The 16,215-nt window shown below is 35.5% G+C and overlaps 3 protein-coding genes across 4 annotated transcripts; 1 reads left to right on the top strand and 2 right to left on the bottom strand.

The window, feature by feature from the left end:
- Positions 1-1,308: 1,308 nt before the first annotated feature.
- LOC140816218 (mannan endo-1,4-beta-mannosidase 5-like) lies at positions 1,309-3,637 on the top strand. The gene is given in 6 exon segments (XM_073175321.1): positions 1,309-1,493; positions 1,495-1,710; positions 1,812-2,015; positions 2,108-2,230; positions 2,336-2,538; positions 2,630-3,637. Coding segments are annotated over 6 exon segments (1,407 nt in total). The 5' UTR covers positions 1,309-1,337; the 3' UTR covers positions 3,135-3,637.
- LOC140816219 (uncharacterized) lies at positions 3,359-6,499 on the bottom strand. 2 transcript variants are annotated; one of them, XM_073175323.1, is made up of 2 exons: positions 5,557-6,499; positions 3,359-3,709 (listed from the first exon to the last, which is right to left on the bottom strand). In XM_073175323.1, exons 1-2 carry the CDS (start codon positions 6,373-6,375, stop codon positions 3,578-3,580), a joined length of 951 nt encoding a protein of 316 aa, XP_073031424.1. In that variant the 5' UTR covers positions 6,376-6,499; the 3' UTR covers positions 3,359-3,577. The 2 variants fall into 2 exon arrangements, with proteins under 2 accessions (XP_073031424.1, XP_073031423.1); XM_073175322.1 differs by having other exon boundaries at positions 3,359-3,712; positions 5,557-6,494.
- A 1,417-nt stretch (positions 6,500-7,916) lies between these two features.
- Positions 7,917-15,761, bottom strand: LOC140816257 (uncharacterized). The gene is made up of 20 exons (XM_073175386.1): positions 15,605-15,761; positions 15,127-15,196; positions 12,847-12,945; positions 12,670-12,726; positions 12,477-12,547; positions 12,260-12,359; positions 11,976-12,046; positions 11,799-11,899; positions 11,600-11,703; positions 11,457-11,510; positions 11,262-11,317; positions 11,085-11,123; positions 10,839-10,983; positions 10,417-10,598; positions 10,251-10,318; positions 10,064-10,136; positions 9,913-9,974; positions 8,907-9,837; positions 8,536-8,826; positions 7,917-8,443 (listed from the first exon to the last, which is right to left on the bottom strand). The coding sequence occupies exons 2-20, from the start codon at positions 15,193-15,195 to the stop codon at positions 8,176-8,178; spliced, it is 2,841 nt and encodes a 946-aa protein (XP_073031487.1). The 5' UTR covers position 15,196; positions 15,605-15,761; the 3' UTR covers positions 7,917-8,175.
- Between the last annotated feature and the right edge of the window lie 454 nt (positions 15,762-16,215).

Below are 16,215 nucleotides of genomic sequence, written 5' to 3'. Positions count from 1 at the left end.
GCAGCACCATCTTGTATAAAAGGCCTGTGTATCATTTGATGAACCCAATAAAATAAGTTTGAAACCAAATTAAAGTAGACACGTATTTTTGGTTGGTTAAATTATTATTGTTATTTCATTTATTTAATTAAAATTAGGGTTGCACATGGTTGTCCTGATTTTTATATAATAGTAATTAATAATATTTAAAAATACAGTTACATAGAGTACCTGAATATGATCTTCAAACAACCCACATGGATAAGCACGTGACTTGAAAGGGCTTCTGTTCTAAATTTAGCTACTCTTCCACGATTTCTTAAACTCGACTTTGATTTCAAACCAACTCCATATTTGAATTTCCTTTTCCTCCATCATATTACGTATCCATTCATCAATATATTTATATGGAATGAGTTTTATATATGTATATATATAAGTTTAGATGTATATACATACCACATGACATTTATCGGTGTATGCTTTATATTGAAATTTACATTAAATTAAAAATCGATATATATATATATATATATATATATATATATATATATATATATATATATGATTTAATTGAATTCCAACAAAATGAAAATGAGGGAAATAGTGATTTTGTTGATTTATATATTTGTTTGCTTGCAATTTTAGTAATCTATTTTGTCAAAGTTCAGCTTCGATACGTTGTCTTCGTTATTTTGCCATTTTGCTCATTTTTTCTACTAGATGTTGATGATATGTCGATTTCATACTCGCGTGTGTATATAGCTAGCTCCAATAGTACTAGCTAAAATCCAATTTTGATCCACGACTAAAATCTAGTTTTGATAATATGGAGAATCGAAATTGCATTGGATAAATATAGAAAACGAAAATTACTGTGTTTTTCCTGAAAAATAATTGGTATCTAGGTGGATCAAATTATTGGAAGATAAGTAACTTAAATTGGTAAATATTCTGGTTTTTAGTTAATTAGAAGAAATAGTATTGCATATACGTGACAGACTTAAAAGAGATCATATCTGATGTTTCGGCCCCAACCAACTATGCAACACTTTCAAAATTTACAAGAAATAGCATTGCATATTCGTGACATGTATATGTGTGCATGTGGTTTTTATCTTCTTTGCTCAAAGGGGGAATTGAAAAAAGGAGCACGTTAAATTGGTCATCCACCACTCCACCGAAACTTTCATCTTTTCCCGCAACAAATAACATTTTTCTAGTTTATATTTCTATTTTTAGTATCCTTCATATCAGTATAAATACTCATGCATGCAACCAACCACTCACAACTACTCAAATCAACAAAGCTAGCTCATCAAACAAGTATATACGTATTTCTGTCAAGTGTTGGTAAAATGGCTGCTTCTTGTTTTAGTGCAAGAAGGGCCCTCGTTACTTTTTACGATCATTTGCTTCTCTTGGTCATCATTATTGGTAGCAGCAACATGGTCGTCCTATGTGACAACATTAACAATAATAATTTAGGGTTCGTTAGAACAAGAGGCCCTCATTTTTGTCTTGAATGGCTCTCCCTTTCTGTTCAATGGGTTCAACTCGTATTGGATGATGCACGTTGCGTCTGATCCGAGCGAGCGATACAAAGTTTCTGAGGTGTTTAGAGAAGCCTCAGCAGCCGGCCTCACTGTTTGCAGGACTTGGGCTTTCAGCGACGGCGGCGATCGCCCTCTGCAGATATCTCCTGGAACCTATGACGAACGTGTTTTTCAGGTAATATATACGACTACATAACAGTTAATTAAGAAGTCGAACAAGAGATTGATTTGTTGTAGATTTGTCATAAATTAATAAATTCTTATATATGTATACAGGGTCTTGATTTTGTGATTTCCGAAGCAAAAAAGTATGGGATTCGTTTGATTTTGAGCTTCGTGAATAATTTCGATGATTTCGGGGGGAAGAAACAGTATGTTGCATGGGGTCGAAATGCGGGTGGTTCGGGCCAACAGATCAACAATGATGATGATTTCTACACGCATCCACTTCTCAAAGATTACTACAAGAACCATATCAACGTCTGTCACGATTATACACGTAAATTTATCGATTAAGACTAAGTTGAAAATATAATCAACTAATTATAATTACTCTCTCTATTTGGCTGCAGAGAGTTGTGACAAGATTGAACACAATAACCAAAATTGATTACAGAGATGATCCCATAATCATGGCGTGGGAACTCATGAATGAACCCCGTTGCCAGGCTGACTATTCTGGAAAGACCATTAATGTGCGTTATTCAATAATTAGTGATAATACTCATCATTTATTGATTAATTGAATATATATTAATATGGGCATGCATTATATTTTTTTCTTTAATAATTCTGTGCAGTTTTGGGTTCAAGAAATGGCAAGTTTTGTGAAATCCTTGGACAAAAAGCACTTGGTTGAGATAGGCATGGAAGGGTTCTATGGAGACACGATGCCCGAGAGGAAGCAAATTAACCCTGGTTACCAAGTGGGAACAGATTTTATTAGTAACAATCTTGTCCCGCAGGTCGATTTCGCTACGATACATGCATACCCCGACATTTGGTCAGTTCGATTACCCGTTTTTTAAGCTTTTAAATGATTTAGAAATTGATAAATACTTTTTTTAACAATAATTACTACTGCATATATACAGGTTATCTGGTAAAAGTGAGAACGAACAAATGGGATTTATGGAGAAATGGATGTGGAGTCATTTTGATGATTCTAGGAGAATCTTGAAGAAGCCACTAATAATGGCTGAATTTGGAAAATCCAGCAAAGATCCAGGATTCAGTTTGAATGAAAGAGACTTGTACATGGGCAATGTCTACAGAGACACATACAGGTTTGCAAGGTTAACCGGAGGTACAATGAGCGGAAGCTTAGTGTGGCAGATAATGGCACAAGACATGGATTCTTACAACGATGGATACCAAATTGTTTTATCGCAGAGCCCTTCAACGGCTGGGATCATTTCAAGGCAATCTCATGCCATGACTGCCTTGTCTCACTTGCTCAACGGGCCTCATTCCATTGATCGTGTGGATGGAGCCGATAAGATCGCTCCTGGGTATCACCATCATCGTCGCCAGACCAAAAAACATAATGCCAGACACACTCGTCCATCGGGACACGTGAAAGATAAATCAGCACCATGATGATTTAAAGAATGCATCTTTTGTAAAATAAAATCGATCCAGAGGCGATCGAGGTTTAATTTAGCAAACTTCATAATATCTTTATTTAATGTATGTAATGTGTCATGCACATGAAAACTTGTTCACCGGGGATGAAACTAACTTGGTTTCGCCGATGGATTTAATATTGTCGCAATGGTACAATAGCTATATGTAGAAATGAAAGTTTTCGAAAAAAATATTACAAGCAATATTGACGATAAACATACTCCACATCGGTCAGGAGTTCGTTTTAGAATACATATATTCGCCTTCTGATGTTCAGTAACTAAGATAAAGCAACCCCCTAATCTAACAGATTGATGCACCCACAGATTATACACAAGTAAAACAACTACATGTTTCCTTCTTCTCTGTTTATGGTAATAACGTAAACAATACATAGAACCACTTAAAATGCAGGCTTATCTGAGATGGGCCATTGCAGGCCAGGTTGTCACCCCGTCAGCAGGCAAAGAAGGCCGGATCATTGGGACACGCTTCACTACCCAGAATGCTTCGTTCAAACGAGCAGCACGGCTCATCACCTGAGATGCCTTCTGCCAAAATAGACACGATAAAAAAATTCGATAAAAAAGGCAACACGTGCTTCATCCTTAGTGACATACCTAAGCATACGTCATACAGATGGATTTTGTTTCTTAGTACATCTCAACCATACATGGCATGCATTATGTAAAGTCATTAATGTAGCAACTACCTAATCTATGCCGAATAACACATCGTGAGCAACTCTCCAGTGATATAATTTCTTCCAGACAAGAAAGTGATCTCAACCACAGCACAAAACATGAAGTCATTTTCGGGTGATAGAAAAATTTTGAAACTTCATCATCCTATTACCATCAGGTGTGGGAAACAAACAAACACTCAACTAGTATCGTGATAAGCCACATCCTAATTCTTTGTCCTTCGTTTAGGTTACTCCACCTGGCATCAAGCACAAGAGTTTTTCCATGAAAACTTGTTTGTGTATACCAAATCCGTATCAACCCTAGCCTTACAACCTCTCACACCAACCTCTTGACCAAAACGCCAAAGATTTTGTTATGCAATATTTGCACGAAATATCTAACAGCGACTGCACTATGAGTAGGATGCTTAATTGAAAATGACAGAAAACAGTGAGTGTGATTGTGTGAACACACATATTGACACCTAGAACATGCAGCGAACCTACAATATGCCGAAGGAAAACCCGATGATGCCCAAGCCACCGAATAATTCAACATCAGAACAAGGTAACATCCAAATTTTTTAATGAGAATAATTGAAATAGTGAGAAGCAGTAAATGATCTTCCCTATTATAAGCCCTAGCCCCTCGTGCCACCTCTGCACCTCCTTCAGCTTGTGAAGAGTGGTCATAAAGGAATATCGCATCTCCATAAGGTCAAATTTTGAATGATTGATTGCATTTAACATGCAGTATGCTAATGTGTTTCTTTTCTCGAGTTGCAGGGCAAATGAAATTCACAGCCTAACAAAGTCTTGATTAAAAAGGCTCGGCCTTGGTTTCCATGACTCGGTAAACCTATATATAATAGGAACCGACCTCGATGTGACCCAACATGGATTTATCTAGTTTACTGAAAGCTTTTGAAGGCTCCTATATCATCAATACATTCTAATGTGTTTCTTTTCTCGAGTTGCAGGGCAAATGAAATTCACAGCCTAACAAAGTCTTGATTAAAAAGGCTCGGCCTTGGTTTCCATGACTCGGTAAACCTATATATAATAGGAACCGACCTCGATGTGACCCAACATGGATTTATCTAGTTTACTGAAAGCTTTTGAAGGCTCCTATATCATCAATACATTCGCAATAACCTGTCTTCAAGAATGGACCTTATTTAACTGGATTCAGATGCAAGATCGGTCATAATTTCATCTGACCAGTAATTCAAGCACATGCATCAACAAATAGTCTAAACTCTAATGCACGAGGTCTATCCTAACATGATAACAGGAATCCAAAGTCCCCTGCACCCTAAAATAAACAAGAGATAGATTGTCTAATCACTTATTAGTCTTTTTGTATCACAAGAACATAAGCTCTGCGTATTAACAAATCACAAGACAAATGAAAACCTCAAGCTACAGGGATAGAAAACCACACAAGGTAATAATAGACAGAATCACAGAAACTCCAGAATAGAATGAAATACTACTTTCAACAACATAAGTGTTTTCTCTTCTCAGCCAATCTCAGGTTCCCACAAAAGATACAATTTTTAAGCTAAGCCATATAGCATAAAGTATAAACTGCGTATCAAAACATAAGCACACGTCTAACGCAAAATAAAGCAGAATTCCATTTCAATTCCACAAAAAGAAACATAAGAAATATGAAGATATATCATAAATCCACAAAAGATCGCTGACCTTAGCATCAACAGTAACCTTAATCTCCTTTCCCCTACTCTTCTTCTTCATTTTATAAAACCTGCGCCGCAGAATCAGAAAACCCAACACGGCAGCCGCCGCGGAGATGGTCCACACAGGACTCATCTTGAACACGCAGTATTTCAGAAGCTCCATAGGCATCTTCCACCACACCACACAACTCTTTTCAGTCTCACCACTATTCTTGATTTCGTTAACATCAGAAAATTCACGCCCTTTTCCAATCATCTCATTCTCATGCTTTTCTTCCTCTGTGTCATCGTGCAAAATCACATTACCTTCCAGACCCGAATCAGAATTCTCAGCAAAGTCATTAACTTTCTCAGAAGAGGGTTCGAATCCCGTCGAATCTGAACATAAGTTCCCCAAATTCTCCACCTTTCCCACTTTTTGCTCCACCATTTCCTCGACTCTATCAAAACCCACATGCTTATTCTTGTCTTGGGTCACATTTCTACCATCCGAATCCTCGATCTTGCGATCTACAGACCGTTCGCTGCCGGAATCGGACCAAAACCCAGCCGTTTCCCTGTCGAGGTACCTAGTTGGATTCTCGTCCAACCCAGGATCAATCCAACTCGGGTTATCCGACCCAGCTGACTTATTATCGTCAAAATCCTCGCCATATCGATCCAAAGCATCCAACGAGAAATAATTTGCCCGAATCAACCTTCCAGAATCTATTTCATCGAAGGAGTTAACGGAATCAATCCGAGTAACCGGAATCGCCTCGGAATCCAGGCCGGTTTGAAGCACCTCCCAATCGTTAAACTCATTCACAGCCTCCACCATATCCATAGTGGCTGATGATTCGCTCGAGACTCGAGTAGATGGAAAATGGATTACGAGAAGAGAGTGGAAACAGGGGATGAACCTTTTAATGCTAACTTGTATAAATATTCTTTACTCTCGCAACATGTTAAGCTTTATTTAATTTTTCTGGTATTAGATATTCTGTAGACTGTGGTAGTATTCATATGTTAACTAATTTTTTTATCATCAAAATTTCGTGACGATCTCACGTGTCGTATTTTGTGAGACGGATTTTGTATTTGGGTTATCCATGAAAACATATTACTTTTTAAACAAAAACTTGTGTGAGACAGTCTCACGGGGTCGTTTTTGTGAGACGAATCTCTTATTTGGGTCACCCATGAAAAAGTATTACTTTTTATCCTAAGATTATTACTTTTTATTGTGAATATAGGTAGGGTTGAACCGTCTCACAGATTATGATCCGTGAGACGATCTCACATGAGACTCACTATACTTTTTATTGTGAATATCGATAAGATTCACTGTCACGTCTCACGAAAGACCTATTTTTTATTTAAATTTTTATAGTAAAACAAGGCATTAAATTGTTAAAACAAAGCATTAAAAAAATATGAACATTAATGTATCATAAGTGTAGTCGTGGCAGACTCACCACACCTATCAATTTATTTTTGGTTCGTCATTTTCTAGAATCATAAGTTATCGATAGGTTTATTATTTATTTTGTTTAGGTCGCAAATAATAAAATACTAAGTTGTGGAATCGGAAACTTTGTCGTCTGCGGCGTTTCTTCCCTTCATGACACCAAGAAAACACGTACCATTAGCCGGAGACTTATATATTATTGAATTGAAACTTTATAATATCAAAATCACCGTCTATTTATTATTGTTAGGTTAGATTAGCTTGTTTCCGGTCACATTTCCGACACATATTTTCGTTTTAAAAAGTAAAATATATTTGTGGAAATGCATTGAAATTGTAAGTTTAATTTAATTATAATCTAAAATTGTAATTCAATTTCAAAAATAAAATGAAAAATAGGAAAAAACAAAAATGGTGATAGGGTATTTTGGTCATTACAAGAAAATACAAAAAATTAATTTATCACTTTAAAATTATATCAAACATCATATAATTTATCTCATCAAATTATTTCTTTTTAGACAAAAACTTATGTGAGACGGTCTCACCGGTCGTATTTTGTGATATGGATATTTTATTTGGGTCATCCATAAAAAAATATTATTTTTTATGCTAAAAGTATTACTTTTTATTGTGAATATCGGTAGGGTTGACTCATCTCATAGATAAAAATTTGTGAGATCGTCTCACAAGAGACCTACTTTTCTTTTTATCTATCAATTTCTTATGTCTCTTATTATAGATACTATATTGATCATTCTCATGAACCAAGTGATGATCACGACATTTTTTCATATGAGTAACGCATTGATGTATTTGAAAATACAAATATGTATGACCCATTTTTAAACCATTGGGTCATTGTCGATAAATATATATATTAATGATTTAATATACTTGAGGTTGACAAGAAGTAATAAATTTTTTAATAAATTACAACTAAAATTAATTTAATCGTCCATCCCGACTTGGCATAATGTCGTTTCTGCCATTGGTGAATAAGCTTGGATAGGACAATGAAATACAGAGTTTCAGAAATTATATGTACTGAAACAAATATTTTGAATTAATGGTTCCGGGATTCCTCTGAGTGGATTCGTGAGGTGTTTGGGTTAGGCTCGTAAAAATAGGAAGAAACGAAAGGAACTCAAGGAAGGACATACAAATAATATATGGTCATATTATTGACTTCCTAACAAGAAATTCATGGAATAACTGTATATAACTCTTCGGAAGCTCTTGTTTTGGCAACTTCAAGAGACGTGCCACCTTCTCAAATCCTGCATGCTGCTGCACCAAAGAGCTTGCTGATCTCACTCCTTGTTTCCATGGCTTCGGGTTCGACAAGGCCCATTGCATCGACCATACAGCCAGCGGCCGCATGTAGGACAGTGATCTAAACTCGCCATCTGAAGTCCACGCTTCCGGGGTTTGGAAAGATACTCTGTGTTTTGAATTCGGAATCCATTTGGAAACTATGCATAAATGCAGATTCTAGAAATCTATTAAGGAATAACTAAAAACAAAACAACTTACCCGAGGCCCTGTTCAGACCAGGCAGCTTCATGTATGCCAAATGCTGTCTTGAATGCCATATCGATCTTATCTTCTTGTATCATTGTGGCAGCAAGAGAATACGTAACTCCAGCCCACACTTCTCTTGACTGCATGGCCGACATGTCCACTTTTCCATTTGCTTGCATCCCATTAATTGCACCCCTCGTCCCTCCCTCAAATTTCAGCACGTTGAAATTATATATTTTTTCGAGCACACTTTCTATTTTCTTTTCGTCGGCAATCGGTGAAAGACCACAAGCTCGAGCATACCTGTCATGAAGCTTATTTTGGGTCAGAGAAAGAAAATGCTTACAAGTTACTACTTAGTATGTTAAATTCAAGATACATACCATTGACCCGCCAATTGATCTGCTTGAATTGATGTGCTAGTTTTAGCAGAACTGCTGTCATAGTTGAAGTAAGAACCATTCCAAAGTTTTTTATCATATGCCGACTTCGCCTTTTCAAATTTAAACCATAAGTAATCAGCAGATGAATTATCACCAAGTTCACGTGCCATTGCCGAGGCAGCTTGAAGGGCTGCCACCCATAATCCACCACAATACGCGCTAACACCCGTAACAGTCCATACATCATATGTCTGATCGGGGAATCCTTCATTCTCTATCATACCATCGCCATCTTTATCGAATTGATCCATGTAAGCTATTGCCATGAACACCGCAGGCCAAACAGCCTGCGCAAACCTTATATCACCGGTGGCAACCATATCTCTATATACTTGAAGGACAAATTTTGAGTTCAAATCTTTCCACCTGTCTGTGTTGAAAAAGTTGTAAGCGTTTACTTCAAACCATGGGTCATTGATCCCAATATCATGAGGAACAGCACCAAGAGCTTTTCGTGGAACAAATGTACCATCGCTCATTACTTGCATTTTACGTGAATCGTGCATCATCACTGCCATTGCAAAATCTCTTTGTATACTCAGCTCCAGCTCTGGAAATAACATTACTAGCGCAAAAGATGAATAAAAGTGGACATCGTAGGTATTCCACATGTGATATTCCATCCCTTCTAGATATAGAAGTTGGCCAACATTCTGCTCTCCATGCTGAAGCAAAAATGGTCCGAAAGCTGAATTTGAAGTCATTGGAGAGTGCATTCTCTCCGAAACAGTTTGCATCCTTTCCAATATTTCTGCAGAGGTGTCGCTCTGATCGACAAGATCAAGAGTTCTATCAGTGACTGATTTTTTCCCATGAAGGGAAAATCTCTGCTGTCCGATAGTTGAAATATTTTGCAGTGGTAGGGATCCATCTGTGAGCAATAAAAGGTGATTAAGTACTTGATGAAAACAAACATCACAGAAATATATCCTGGTTTCTAGTTAACCTGTCCAGATCGTTCCTCCAGCATTGAGGTAATAGAGCTCATTGAAAAGTAGTAAAGGATACCTAAAAAAATTCAGTTCAGTTCAGAATAAACGAGAAATCAGGACACCCAAGCATATTTGCACTGGACACTGAATTCATTTTACTGTTACCATTCTGGAAGCCTTTTGTCTTCAAGGATTGGCCTTTGCCATTCTTCAATCTTGAGCTCCCAGTTTGTGTGTTCTGGTTGCATAACAACCACAAGCATTTAAAGATATGTTTAAAAGAAGTATTTGATAATAGACTTTTGCTATTCCAAAAAGTCAAAGTTTTAATATAACTATTTTATAATGCTACCTAATATGGCATCACGTGCAATACTTGCTGCAGCGTTCCCTTGGGTGCCATAAAATTTTGTATAGCGCCTGCCAGGTCATTAACATGCGTGTTATGCACAATCATTATCTGAGTATTGGTTAGAAGATCTGAGAATATAGACTATATTCTTTACTTCTTTACTTACCTGTGGTATGTTTTCCCGCTGTAAAATCTTACTTCAGGACTGTCCCATGCTAGTGAAAAAGTCACGGTGCGAGTGGATCCAGAAGGAATGGTAACAGAAGCAGCTATAGCAGCTCCTATAGATGACCCTGGCTCTGAAGATAGAGGCTTTTCGTCATGTTTAAGGGCATCAAATGACCTATGCTGTAAGTAAAGAAAAAGGATTTTATGAAAGAGATAAATGATCATTAATGTTTTTATTGTGGTAATGGAAAAAAAATAATGAATATATAACGGCATGATAATTAAAGGATGCAGAAGCTAATTCACTCGTCTCTAGGTGGAAAAAGGCTCACCATTTTGATATCCTTTTTTTAGGCATCACCGATTTGATATCTGATACAACATAAACAATTAAGTGGAATAATACGATAACCAACTCACCTCTTTAATTTCATTCCACATGTCTTTTGCATTTATTATTTTGGAATTTCCAGTTATCATAAAGCAAGGACATTCTGATACATGAACCTCATCCGTCTCTTGAGCGGCTATGGCATAAGTCACAGAAGGGTTGCCATTTGTAGCACTACACATTTGCTTATAAGTTCAAGTTATTATCAAATAGATTATATATGAAGCATTACAACAGAAAAATCAATGATGATGATAGATTTGCACAAGGCTTACCAGTGATGCAGAAGCACGGTATGTACACCACCTTCCATCCTACAAGAATTGTGAAAGTTAAGTTTAGATTGTATCAATAACTATGTACTTTTAAGTTTTATCAGAAAATGTTAAATAACATTTTAATGAAATCTACGAGTGCTTAGAAAATGAGAAATGAAATTCATGAACTCATACTCTGTCCTTTTGTTGTGATGATTGCCATTAGATCCTGAAGTTCCACCAGCAGAGTTCTGTACAGCGGATAATAAGTGCTAAGTGAGAATTCATATTCAACTTATGTTGAAGATGGGATTTTTCCAGTCGTAAATACTAATGCTAACCAGAGTTCCACAAGAGTTGAGAATATTGAAATTGTAGAATAATGCATACCTCCCACGTGAAAAGCACCGTAGCATCAGCAGCAGTCCTCCCTGAGTTGGTGAGCTGCGAAACGTTGTAGGAAATATGAGGGTCAAAATCAAGCCGAATGACTCATTCTAGGGTGAAAAGAGCATGCTATTTAGGACACCTACAGTAAATTTGAAAACAGCTACAGGGAAGCTGCTCTCTTTGTAATTATGTGGAATAAATGGAGAAATCTGACGACATACAACGCTGATTTCGGGATCAGGTAAACCTGTAGAAAGCCGTTGGTGCGATGCAAGGTAAACTATATCAAAACTATCGATCTTGAATAACAACCAAACAAGTGTGATTATGAATTCACTATACCTTTATATTCTGTCCAAGCTCTTGGATATAAACCGTGGTAAGTGCATTTTTCACCGTCAAGGTTCCAATCCCAAGAGCCAATGCCTGTTCCTGTTTTGTCTCTGCATGTTCAGTTATTATTAGTCCAAATTTCTAGTTGATGTTAAACATTTCCTGGGTGCATAATTTGTTGCTTACTCGATGGTTTTTGAACTTTTGGGGCACAAAACTGTGGAGGATGTGCCTCCATTGGGACGTGAAACAAAAACCTGAAAACACAAAAGTTGTAAACTAAACATATTTTGGCATCTCCACTGAAACAGACAGTATGATACATAATTCGCCGAAGACTTCAAAGGGCGACTACGTTTGAATATTGGTTTTTTCCCAAGTTCCATTTTATGTTGCCGTGTGAATGCTTGAATAAGAAGTCTGTAAGACAGCAGGACTTAAATTTTGAAACATCATATTAAAATACTTACCGAGAACTGGTTTGCAAGAACTGGGGTATCTTCGCATGTTCTAGGGAAGACTTGAAACCGTTGGAACTCCCCTCTGAAACTTCTTCCGATGCTTCCACAACTGAAAAATGAACGAATAATGAAAAGCTAGTGCCTGAATTGGTTTGAAATACACGTAAAAAAACGTCAACAATTGAAGTTCGTGCAAACAGACAAGTCAAGAACGAACTCTCATTACCCAATGCCACCCAAGGGAATGCCATGGTAACTAGTGTTGAGTCGCTTATGATTGGGATCAGAAATCGTTGGCTGCAAGGAAAAGATACAATTGAAGTGATGGATCGATCAAACAAAACTAAGAGCTCAAAATTACATGTCCACTCGTATCACAGTATAGCAACAAGATCAGAAAATAGGATAAAGGACTTTACAGCTCCCTTGTCTGCTTCTTCCTTTATATGCCGAAACAACCGCATGCCCAATGGAAGCTTAATTTCATCGAAAGAAAGAAAACAAAAATAAGAACACTATACAAGGCTGAATGAAGACAAATCAATCAAGCAATCTCGGTATCTTCAGAAACTCTGGAAGCTAAGAATATTCATTACCAGATGCAAAATTTCTCCGATTTTGAAAGAGAACTCAGGAGCTAGAGTGGCCTTGCAGTTAAGCTTGCGTTTCCAGCTCAATGGTGGAAGTGGAACAACCTAGAATTCAAATACGAAGAGACAGGCACATGCATATAAGCATCAAGAGCAACAATATTTTTTCAAGAGTATTTCTCTATTATTATTATCTACAGTTTTGAATTTTAAATTAGAGGACAAATTACGTTTAGTTTTGTATTAAAAATTTATATGTGTGGATAACCACGTGCATGGATGGCTAGATTGTATTATGGGCATTGGCACGTAATATGTATTAAAAAAATAGATTAAAAATTTATATGTATTATTTTTTTAACTATACTCATTTGTATATGCACGCGCTAACTTTTAAAATAAACCATACATTTTTGTTTTATATTCTAACAATATTTATATAAAAAGTAAGTATAAATTTGATAGATAATATTTTATTTTAAAATAAATATCTATTAATATTAATAATATTTCTTTTATAGGTATAGTTAAAAATAAATTAAATTCAAATTTTAAGCCACAAAAAACAATATGACGTGTAATAGAATATTACGAACATAAAAATGTGAAAGATTAACTGGATTGAAATTTTTTGAGATATATTAAGCATAAACTAAAATGAAAATAAAATTGATGAAAAATTTAATGGAAAATGTTATAAATATTTATTTTGTGTCTTTTCTGAATTTAAGGATATTGATGACATATTTAAGTGAGTAAATAAACTTTTAGATAACTTATTTTAGGAATTAAAGATTAATAATGAATTTACTAAAAATGATTAACAATTAATTGAAGGACAACATTATATCAATTCATGATATAAAAATGAATGCTGGGGTGTATCTAAAAATAATTGAGTATAAATAAAACTCCTCTATTATTTAGTTGCACCATCACTCACGGACCCGGATCCCCTACAGTGCACAGCATGTTGCTGTGCACTTACATGGAAATTTTTTTATTTTTTAAAATTTTTCTTTTTTTTTTCACTTTTTTCCCTTTCTTTATCTCTTTTATTTTCCCTCTGTTTTCCTCCAAATGTATGAATTATTTATTTTTGATGAAAATGTGATGTTGAATTAATAATTTTACAATTAAAAATTACAATTTTAAATTTTTACATGTGAAAAACCGTATCATTTTTTTCGAATTTGATGAATACTATTAATTTTTTTTTCAATGAACAAAATTTTTAACAATATAAAACTATTAATATGTTAATACTTAAATTAAAATTTAAAATATTTCCATCATGCAATATCAAAAACTAAAATTCAACGTCACATTTTCATCAAAAATAAATAATTCATACATTTGGAGGAAAATAGAGGGAAAATAAAAGAGATAAAGAAAGGGAAAAAATTGAAAAAACAAAAGAGAAAAATTTTAAAAAAATAAAAAAAATTCCCTGTAAGTGCACAGCATGTTGCTGTGCACTGTAGGGGATCCGGGTCCATCACTCATAATTCTTACACGGAAGAATTTAACTTGGACTTATAAAATATGGATTTCTAATAATATCGATTTTAGAATATGTCTGAAAATCCCTTATAATTATCATGAATTTGATGGAAAATCGTTTGATCGAAACTCTTTAATAAAATTTAAATTTCCCAAATAACTAGTATATATTAAAATAATCAATGGTCAAAACTTTGATTTATCAGTCAATACTTTCTAAAACGAAGCTATCATACCGAATTTTTTCAAGAAGGGTATTTAAGCGAGATCGACCGGTCAAAGCAAAGTCCAGACGAGCCGGCCAAAAAGCATTTGGCCAAGGCTGAGCTGATAGGTTCGTCTCACTTATTGTATTTTTTTATTGGATAAACTTCCACCAAAGGAAAAAAGTGCATTTTAAGCTCGATTCCGTTTCAACAACTTTTTTCTTTTTCTTTCCAAACCACCGCTCAACCCCTCAAAACTATGGCATCATGGTCGACAACCCCAAGGGTCGGCCCTCAACCGATGGTTTGTCACGTTTATCTTAATGTTTTAGTCTAGATATTTATCGAAAAATAACGGGATAAGGTTATATCGTCGAAAAACAAAAACAAAAAACATGTGTTTGTGGGGATTGGGACTTGGGGAGGACAGGATGGCAAGTTGAGGGCCCGACAAGATGGATGAATTAATCAAAAGCGTGATAAATGAAACTAATTAATTAATTTGAAGTCAACGTAGTACAGCACGTCCTGGCTCCTGCTTCGATCTCTTACAAGTGAAAAGTCAGAGTTCAGTTACCTTTTTATTTGAAGAATCTGAATGAAATTCCTTCTCTGATTCAAAACTACCTGCAGCACCATTCTCCATCCTGATGGGAATCCAACCACGCACAGAGTTACTGTCGATCGTCGGCAGATTCTTAGAAAGCACACGCACAGTTAATATGCTGATCCAAATCCAACCAGTAATCAATTAATAAAATGCATCCCCGGCCCTCTCAACAACACAACTACTCTATAAAATTATTATTTGCAGTCTTTTTGTCTTCTCCGACGTTGTGATCACCAACTACCCCTAATGCTATATGTGGAAGTACAAACACAGACACACGCACACACACACACACACACACACACACACACACACACACACACACACATATATATATATATATATATATATATATATATATATATATATATATTGCGACAAAAGTTAGCAAGATCCAGCAATAACGATCGAAAATGAGCAGATTGAGGATGAGATGGGTACAAACCTGGGTTGATCGGAGATGGATATGTGGGGTTGCGTTGTTGCTTGATCACCAGCCAGTTATGGGAGCTTAGTTAATAAATCAAGAATGGGAAAACTGAAGTCAGTCAGGCATATTTATTCGTTGGATGGTTGAATAGTAAAACTATGGGTGCGTTCGAGTCTTGAATCCTTCGTTGAAAAGGATAATATTTAAAATTTTAAATAAATCATTTTGATACAACAGTCTCGAATTTATTTTCTATTAAAATTATTTTTTTGACTTCATAAAATAATTTTTTCTTTCTAATATAGAACCCGCGTGCTATTGTTTTTCGATGGTTAATCTATGCTAAATCGAAATTGTTTTTTTCTTATTCCAATATCTTTAGATCATGTTAGTCCCTCATATTTTTATCGAGGTTGACATATATGTTGATAATCTAAAAACTAACATTTGACAACATCGTAACGAGAGAAATAATCCAAATATAACATAGAATAATTTGTGGCAAAAATTTGTGTGAGACGGTCTCATATGTCGTATTTTGTGAGACGGATCCCTTATTTTGGTCATCCATGAAAAAATATTAATTTTTATGCTAAAATATTACTTTTTATTATAAATATCGGTAG

Source organism: Primulina eburnea, chromosome 16, assembly GCF_022965805.1.
Source record: "Primulina eburnea isolate SZY01 chromosome 16, ASM2296580v1, whole genome shotgun sequence".
Lineage (NCBI taxonomy): Eukaryota > Viridiplantae > Streptophyta > Magnoliopsida > Lamiales > Gesneriaceae > Primulina > Primulina eburnea.
The sequence above is the reverse complement of the archived record's forward strand: the minus strand, read 5'-3'. Positions and strand labels throughout refer to the sequence as shown.